Source organism: Epinephelus moara, chromosome 21, assembly GCF_006386435.1.
Source record: "Epinephelus moara isolate mb chromosome 21, YSFRI_EMoa_1.0, whole genome shotgun sequence".
NCBI classification, from domain to species: Eukaryota; Metazoa; Chordata; class Actinopteri; order Perciformes; family Serranidae; genus Epinephelus; species Epinephelus moara.
In genome coordinates, this window is record NC_065526.1 from 20,692,979 (window position 1) to 20,702,457 (window position 9,479).

The window sequence follows — 9,479 nt, forward strand, 5'->3', positions numbered from 1 at the left end:
TAGACTGAGAGACCATTTAAAGGCCTTTGCAGGTGTTTTGAGTTAATTAGCTGATTAGAGTGTGGCACCAGGTGTCTTCAATATTGCACCTTTTCACAATATTCTAATTTTCTGAGATACTGAATTTGGGGTTTTCATTAGTTGTCAGTTATAATCATCAAAATTAAAAGAAATAAACACTTGAAATATATCAGTCTGTGTGGAATGAATGTATGCATTATACAAGTTTCACTTTTTGAATGGAATTACTGACATAAATCAACTTTTTCATGATATTCTAATTATATGACCAGCACCTGTATAGAGAGACAACCATTCACACTCACATTCACGCCTATGGGCAATTTAGAGTCACCAGTTAACCTGCATGTCTTTGGACTGTGGGAGGAAGCCAGAGTACCCTGAGAAAACCCACGCTGACATGGGGAGAACATGCAAACTCAAAGGGGCTCCCCCACCCTGGGTTCAAACCAGGAACTCTCTTGCTGTGAGGAGACAATGCTAAACACTGCACTACCGTGCTGCAGTTAAAAAACCCCACAAACGTGTATGTCATATAAAAACTAAAATGATGGTCAAAGTTGTCATATTGGAATTTAATGTGTGCTGATTGATTCACATCGTCAGCTCATGCAGTGAGTAACAAGGTAACATTCCACCTTATAAGTCACCGGCAGTCAGCAAAGTCAATTAAATAATTTTTTGTCAGACTCCAGCTGCTGCGAGGGGCAGCCAAACCTCTCTTTCATTTTATAGTTACAGTTTACTAATGTAATTTCTGCACACCTGCAAAACTGTCATTTCTTATTTTTGGTGGCGGAAACATTTGTGTAGAAATGATATGTTTAAGGGAAGCTTTACATGAGTCATTTGTGTCCGACAGGCGAACGGCGGCATTCCGACGCAGCTGGACAAAGAAGTCCTGCACTACGACTACCGAGCCTCCTTCTTTGACATTTTTGTAAGTTCGACATTTGTATTTTACTTTTCTGTTTTCTCAACATGACATTGTACAAAGAGGTGACAGATTTAGACAGACAAAGGTGTTAACAGACATTAACACAGGACATATCAAACAAAGGTTTTGATTTGAATGTGGTCCAGACGGGATTGTTTGTGTTTATGCGCATGTATGAAAGTGTCATGTATTAATAGATGCGTAACTGTGACCAGAGGAATGTGTAGGTACATGTGAGGAGGGGAGAGAATGAAACAGTTTCCACGGTCATGGAAAACCAGGAAAAATCATGGAATTAGTAAAAATAATTAAACGTTTTGAAAAAGTCAAAAAAGTCCCTGTAATGTAACATAACGGCAAATTTATTTTCTGAAGCTGTCGACATAACGTAGCTCTAATATGCGTTATGTGTGACGTTTTATCTACCATCACATACGTTTATTTACTTTGTCCACACGTTTCGTCTCTCCCTTCATGTACGCCAGGTAGCTGAAATTATGTGCAAATAAAGTTTGAATTTGATATGTTTGAAAAACACCAGGCAAATGGGGCAAAAAAAAAAAAAAGACAGATGGGTCTTTGAAGAAAATTTTGTTCATGAAAATGTGTGGGAACCTTTGTTAAATAAGTCAATAAATAATAATGATAATGCTAAGTAAATAAATACATAGATTAAAAAGAAGAAAATGTGGTAATGTGCTTGTACTTGGGGTCCCTACTGGAGCAAAATGACATTTAATTGATTTATTGTCTTTTATTTTTCTTCTTCTTATATTTGTTACCCTCTCTTTTTTCTATTCCTTCTTTTCTTTCTACCATTCTCCGTTTATTTTGTCTTGTCTCTGTCATTGTTTCCTTTTAATCCGTCTCTCTTCATTCCTAAATGTGTCCTTCATCCTTCCTCCTCTCCTTCCCTCCTCTCAGCTCCTGGCTGTTTTCAGGTTTGCCACTCTCATCCTGGCCTACGCCGTCTGTAAGCTTCGTCACTGGTGGGCCATCGCAGTAAGTTCCTTTTTTTTTTTTTTTTTTTTTCCCCAACACTGTAATGACAGTATATCTTTATGTGTGCCAGCAGAGGGCACTGTCCAGTTAAACAAACTCATACTTGTTATGAGCTCTGGTTGAAATTTGCCTCATTTGTCTGATGAATTAAGTTTGACTTTATTTATTAAGAGGGGCAGGTAATTGTTTATATGGAATAAACAAGTAGTGTTGTTTTTGTTGTTGTTTACCAGCATGTAAATGAGTGCTCAAGGTGTATTTCTCTGTGTTGGTGTTTGTGTCTGTCGCATGTACATCTACCACTTATTAAAATAAGATAAACGTACTGTCTCCATTGAGAAATGTTTCACGGGCCTTACAATCATCTATCATCTACAACAATCATCTATACTTAAATAATTTATTTAAAAGAGTCTATGTTCAGACATAATAATAATCACATGTGATAGCTGCACACCTGTGTTTTAACTGTCTCCAAAAATCAAAGATAGAGAAATAGGGAATTTCTGTCTCTCTCTGTAGTCGTCCTGGGACTCATTTCACTACTGTGTGTTTTTATTGTAATGTTTATCTATCTGTCCTTTTTCTTCAAGTTTTCAGTCAGGTGATATCAGATTAAATCATTCATATTATTATTACATCATCTTTGTTATGTTTTACAACACTGGTTCCCAATCTGTGGGGTCCTGACCCACAGTAGGGGTGTCAAATGCTCTCTTGATTTTAAAAGGTGCAAGAAAACTTGTTAAAAAATATACAGTAGGCCTCTGTTGTAGGATTTCATTCATTTCTGTGAGGATAACTAAACTGTTATTTTTAAAGTTCAGATATTATTCAAGATCTAATCTTTAAAAAATCTCATAGGATGAGAGCACGTTGGGGGAAGACATCGACACAAGCTAAATTCACATAGCTTTCAGTCTCTGCTAAAACAACCAAAGAACTAATAGAACAAAAACCAAGCCTCAGGGAGAAGATGCTGAATTTGTCAATGTAAAAAAACATCCTTTTGAATATGTATGACTGTTGAAATTTCTTCTAAAAATGCCCTGATACAGACGGATAACTGTATAAAAAGTTCCTAAAATAACAAGAAAACTCCTCTCTGATGCAGTAATCTGCTGTTTTACACAAATCTCCTGCACATTTCGCACTCACTGTTTGGGTTAATTGTGCAGTTCATCAGTTGTTCTGCACTGTTATTTTTCTGCATTAAATATGATATGAAATATCCCTAGAATACATCATTTACATACATTTTTTTTTTTTAAATTGAATGCCACTAGTAAAAAATAGGTTGCTGCACCTTTTTATTGTTGCCAGGCAACCACCCCATCACCTCCTTACCCCAACCTTCCCGTATTATCAGTCGTCCGGTTAATTATTTTTTAGTTATTTGACTGTGTTTAGTATCTAGTTCCTAAAATGTTCAGGCAGAGGGTACTTCCTCTATCTGTGGTTGAGTGTAAGAGGCTGTCAGCACTTTGTTGGGCACAGGGAAACAGAGATGTGTGTGGGCACATGAGACCCTAAAAAAGGGGGTGGATCAGGGGGGTACCACCAGTTGGTCCAGGAGCTTCTCCTCGATGATGGCCGTATAAAGTACAGCACTGATGTGCTTCCTCGCCTGCCGTTTTCTTCTGAGATGGTGGTAACTGTGGTTTGTAAAGTCGTATAGCTCTGGGTATCCAGCAGTTGCTAACACCAGTTTCTCCTCCATTGTTTACAAACTGTAAACTTGTTTTCCTGACCACCACAGAACACCTGCCTCTCAAATCATCTGATTGGACAATGGGGTGAGAAGCAGAGATGACGTGGGGTGCCTTTCTGCTCTCAGTTAAAGTTTTTTCAATTCGAAATTCTGCTGTGTCTAAAATGATTCACCACTCACTACTCACTGTATAGTGTATAGTGTCACTGTATAGTGAGTATGGAGTAGTAAATGAGTGATTTCAAACACAGCCGAGGAGTTCAGATTGCTCCGGCAAAAACAGCAGGTGCCCTAGAGCGCAGAAACATGAGATGCATAACAATGCAAAAAAGTCAGTCAGTCATGGGTCTTTAGTTTACTCAATGATAAGAAGGTGTCCCTTAAGTTAAAAGGTTGGAAACTACTGCTATAAAACAAAGGCTAATAATTATCATCACGTGAAATCCTTTGACAATAACACTTTTAATGTACCACCTCTGCTGTGTGAGTGCCTCTAATCAGTGTTTCCTCTGTTTGCACAGATCACCACTGCAGTCAGCTGTGCGTTCCTGATTGTTAAAGTCATTTTATCAAAGGTAAGAGTCACATGGTTAGTTATGATTAAAAAGAGATGTTTCTGTTTAGTTTTAGAATGATGGCATCAGTATGGTGAGGAAAAATGTGCTCACTCATTACTCCACCTGCTGCTCACAAGCAGCACTACCGTAACCACTGAACAACATCTCAACACTGACGTAACTGACGTAACACAGATACACCGACAAAAACACTTATCCGCTTTTATGGTTTTTAAACATTTATTCTCACTGATTATCAACATTTAAAACTGAGGGCACGTTTCTGAAATGTGTCACAGAAAATGATGCATTAGTTCTGTTTGTTTCCTCAGTAGTAAAACATTGTGATATAACATTAACATGACTTTCTCCTAAAGTGTTTTAATGCCATGTCCTTCTTTTTTTTTCAAAAACAAATTCATAACTCATTATTATAATGTCTTAATTTACTGATCTCATCCTTATTTTATTATAAATGTCACAGTTATATGTATACATTCTTTTCATTCACTTTTATGTAAACATATTTGGTCTATTATTTTTATTAAGCGATATCTGTGATTGGTGTTGATTGTACCGCCCCCTCCCAAATCACAGATAAATCTAAGGATTTTTTTTGTGATTACAGATTTTTTTTTTTTGTCTGTGTATGACTCATTGATAAACCAAAAGAATACATATTTGTTGAAGCACTACTCCTATAATGTATAAACATGAAGTATTGCTTTATTTGGTGGGGCGATATATTGGCAGATATTGAATATAATATAATAGGTATGTTTTCTTTAGTGTATAATCACCTGAAAACAAAAATCGTTTTGGTTCTGTTACTTTAGAATGAGTTGGTTATATCTACATAGGGTCCTCGTCTACGGAGGTCACCATCTTGCACCACCATGTTTCTACAGTAGCCCAGAATGGACAAAACCAAACACTGGCTCTAGATAGTGTCATTCGCATTTTCACATCGGCCACTGTAGCTAGCAGCATCAGAGAAACACTAACTTTTTTCAAATGCAAAACTGCTGTATTCAGTGTTTTTACTGGTTTAAATCACCTGGTCCATTTGTTTTGGGAAGGAAGAGACCTCTGTGGATAATTCGGCTCCTTGTAAAAACTTCTGGATCTTAAGTTATCAAAGAAAAAAATTGAGCACAGATTAGCAGGTGCTGGGTGAGCCATCAGTCACTGACATGCCAAACAGCAGCGGTGAAAGACCTCCTGAACAATGAACACTGAAGGAATTCTAACCAGGGAAGTTTCAGCTGGTTGCAATCTGCAGTCCTCACCACTAGGTGCCACTAAATCTCCATAAATTTTACACGCTGTTCTCTCAAATGTGAAATCCCAGCTTATTTTGCAGCATAATTCAAACCTGTTGGTGTCCAATTGCGTTCAAAATTACAACTAACATCAAAAACGCAAACTCAGTGTTGGCAGATCAGAGGTTTTTTTTAAGTGTACTGAAAAGTAAAGGTAGTCTTTATGTGTGTGTGTGTGTGTGTGTGTGTGTGCGTGCGCAGCTGCTGTCTCAGGGGGCCTTTGGGTACCTGCTGCCCATCATCTCCTTCGTGTTGGCCTGGATAGAAACATGGCTGCTCGACTTCAAGGTCCTGCCTCAGGAGGCCGAAGACGAAAACAGTGAGTTGATGCTGTTGATGACGTCGCTAATGCTACTGCAGCACTGCTGTGTATATATAGAATCATGGCTACTTCTATTATTGCTACTACTATAACACTGTGGCTATTACTATTGATAATACCAGGGCTACCACCACCACGACCACTAGCATCATGGCTGTTACATCATCCACCTCTTCCAGGCCATCAGGGCGCTCCATTATTACGAATATTATGACAACAGTTACTGCTGTTTATGTGACTAGTATTGCTACAGTCCTGCTGACATTATTACCATGTCTACCTCTGTTAACACGACAGTATGTAGTCTTTCTGCTGCTGTGACAGTTGCTGCTCCCGTCACGTGTCCTCCTCTGTGTGTTTCAGGATATCAGTCCTTCGTGGACGCCGCAGAGCGAGCTCCTCTCATGGGTCCGGGTCCTTTATCTGACGGACAGTTCTACTCCCCGCCAGAGTCTGTGGCAGGTCTGTTGACTCGCACTGACGTTAACCCCCCGAATATCTCACACTGACCTCAGCCTTTACCTCAGACAGTGTGATGGTAGAGAGTGTGATCCTGTTCAAACACATTAATACTTCTGCATCATTTTGACTCAGCTGAATGTCCTCAGTGACCTCTGGTGGTATGAAGTCATGCAGACTGATGGTTTATTTTTCCAGGTTTGTAGATATGTGTCTTAAGATTTCTGTCCCCACCTAAGTGTACATTTCATCCACAACAGCGAGGATGAAGTATCTCATTTCTCATCATGGACTACAGGCTGAATGTAACGTGACGGACTGACAAATGTAACAGATGAACTAATTCATACGTAATGCTTCAAGTATTTGCTGCCAAATGTACACAGGTTCCAGGTGTGATGTTGTTGGTTCTTTAGTAGAGAATGTAACTAACTTACAGATGTCCAGAGAATTAGGTAGAGAAAGGGAGGAAGAGGTAGAAGGAGGAGGAGGGAGGGAAAGAATAATCTGAGAGAGGGAGATGGTAAATAGAGCTGCCTGACTAAGAATTTTCCTAGTCGACCAATAGTCGTCATTTAGGGCCATTAGTCGACTAGCTGTCCGCATGTTTACAATATTAATTTAATTATTAAATGATATATTTTGGGCAGGGCAACACTATGGTTTGAGTTGAAGGCGTGAGAAAGAATAGTATCAGTAACATTGTTAACACTGTGCTACATTACAGAGAAATACAAACCCGTACTAATGAACCTTCATTAATATAGGCCTATATTTTATCTACAAGTGCACGTCACACACTGAGCGAGCTGCCTGTTAATGACGCTGTCAGCAAAGCAGTAATGATTGTGCTAAGTGGCTAATGGGCATGTAGCTACTTCCATGTTTCACATGATACGTCATGTTTGTAGTCGACCAATGAAGATGAGTTTACATATCACCTTGGGTTCGTCCTTCACCTTCTCAAAATGATCGCACACTTTGGATTTCCTGCCCGACATGTTATTAACTAGCCTGTGGAATAACCGCAGGTACCAGCCCTGGAAATTAGGGGCTGTAGACATGCCATGAGTGCAGAGCTGATCTTCTTCCAGGTGTTGTTTATAAGTGTGTAGACCTGTCGTCTGTGGGACAGATGTAAAGCTCTGGGTAGCCCTGCACTGACATGATCAGCTTTTCCATATTTATCAGACTGAATATTTACAGAAGAAGAGAAGGATATCTGTCGGCTGTGATTGGTTTGTAACGTGACTCCTGTCTGACTGCTGAGTGTGGCCATTTCCTGTGTCTGTCCTTTCAAATTAAATTCCCCAAAATTGCATAATTGCCTGTATGAATAGTTTTGATGCGGGTGAATATTTCACATTTTCCGTGCTGTTTATTTGCCCCTGGTGTGTAGATTCTAGCCATGAGAAGCATTAGGAAGAAGAGGAGGGACATGATTTATTTCATAGACTTCTCTCAGAATAAAGTGACAGTTTCAGCAAATATGACAAAAAGTTACTGCCATAAAAGTTACCAACTGTAGCTGTAACTCTAGGCTGTAAGAGTTGCAACTGTTCCTTTAAAAATCCATTTTCAACTGTTGTTATATTAGTTGTTTTCTCTTCACACTGATTTGTTCCTGTCTCGTGCTCAGACTCCGACGAGGACCTGGATGATAAACATGATCCAGAAAAAGGGCTCATACAGCAGGTATCTTAACAGGTAAACACAATGAAGTGGCTTGTCATGTGTACTCTCATTCATGAAACATGAGCAGAACAAATTTGTGTGGAAACTGTTCGTAGAGGGAAATTTACGTGTATTTCAGCATTCGTCAGTATGTTAGTAGCTCCGATCTTTTCGAAGGTACCAACAAAATCTACACCTGCTTCTGACTGCTCGTAGTGTTTGTGTGTAAAAAAGGAATGGACGTGAATGTTGCTTGTCATTGTTAGAAATTACAGTTTTAATTTAGACTGAGCTATCAGTGATGGCTGTCAGAATGTACAGTGATGTAACACTTAATATAACACATACATCACCGTACCTTCTGAGTTTGCTGTTGACTGCTCCAGTGGACACATGTTGCTGTCTCCCCTGACAGAGAGGTCTCTCCGGTGATGCAAGCAATGCACTCGTCTACAGCTGTGACTGGGAGGAGCCTCCTACAGCCGTTGTGTTTTTGTGTGCGGGGTTTTTTTTTGCATCAAGTTTCATATCGAACCATTTTCGTTTAACTTGTTGGATGGTTCTTTCGACAGAGGGCGCATTCACACCAGGATAGTCCGGGGGTCTCGGTTCGATTGGTCAGGGAATGCTGAAAAATTTCACACCTTCATTTGGTTCGGTTCACTTTCACACTGCAGTTTTAAAGTGTACCAAACCGCCTGGACAGCGTCACACAGTTACAACAGCTGCTCATTTGGGGGCGGTATTGCCCGAAACGACCACTGACCAGGAAGAAAAAAAGCATGAGGAAGAAGAAACCCTGCTCTTTGATTGTCCAGGACCGAAAATCCATCCCCTTCAGCCGGCTTGGTCACCACAAAAATTGGGGTTTCTGTTTTTACTCTGGTGTTCAAACCTAATTGTTTTGTCACAAGAAGCTGCCCAGTATGAGCAGCAGGCGAGGCAGCGAGCGGTTCACGCTGTTGGTGTTTGGTTTTTTTTTCTACCCAAAATGCACTGAGCTCTGTGTCACTTCCTCTCTTTGGTTCACTGGATAGTCTGTTTGCATTTCCCACTGTAAGCGAACCGCAGGGTTCTCTGCAGTATCTTAGCTGTTCCTAGGACTGCACTCTTCTGGACAGAGACCTCAGATGTCCATAGTAGTTATCACCTCCATATATGGTGGTCATGGGCTAGTCATGGATGGGGATGTATGCTAATTGCTGACTAGCAGGAGAGCACTGTCCATGTACGATTGATCGGCACTCAAGGTTTTTTATGTGTAGATCTGTTCACAGATTTACAAACATTTCATGAATGAGACCAAATGTCTTCAACCTCATTTTTTGTTTTAACGATTTGACCATTTCCTGTTTGTGTTCTCAGGGTCTCTGCTTCTGAAGGTGAAGATTTCTCCTGCTCCTGTTTGTGCTACCGAGGGAAAATTCTGCCTTACACATTCTGCCTGTTTAGTTTTTATTCGCTTCAAAGAAGT

General features: G+C 39.9%; 1 protein-coding gene across 1 annotated transcript in view; it reads left to right on the forward strand.

The window, feature by feature from the left end:
* The window catches only part of stard3nl (STARD3 N-terminal like), a 17,753-nt gene extending 8,274 nt beyond the window's left edge, over window positions 1–9,479 (forward strand). The window contains exons 3-9 of the mRNA XM_050033588.1: window positions 884–961; window positions 1,883–1,960; window positions 4,193–4,246; window positions 5,752–5,869; window positions 6,236–6,334; window positions 7,971–8,038; window positions 9,371–9,479. Of these exons, the coding sequence (XP_049889545.1) occupies window positions 884–961; window positions 1,883–1,960; window positions 4,193–4,246; window positions 5,752–5,869; window positions 6,236–6,334; window positions 7,971–8,035 (492 nt within the window). The 3' untranslated portion in view covers window positions 8,036–8,038; window positions 9,371–9,479. The remainder of the gene's footprint in view (window positions 1–883; window positions 962–1,882; window positions 1,961–4,192; window positions 4,247–5,751; window positions 5,870–6,235; window positions 6,335–7,970; window positions 8,039–9,370) is intronic.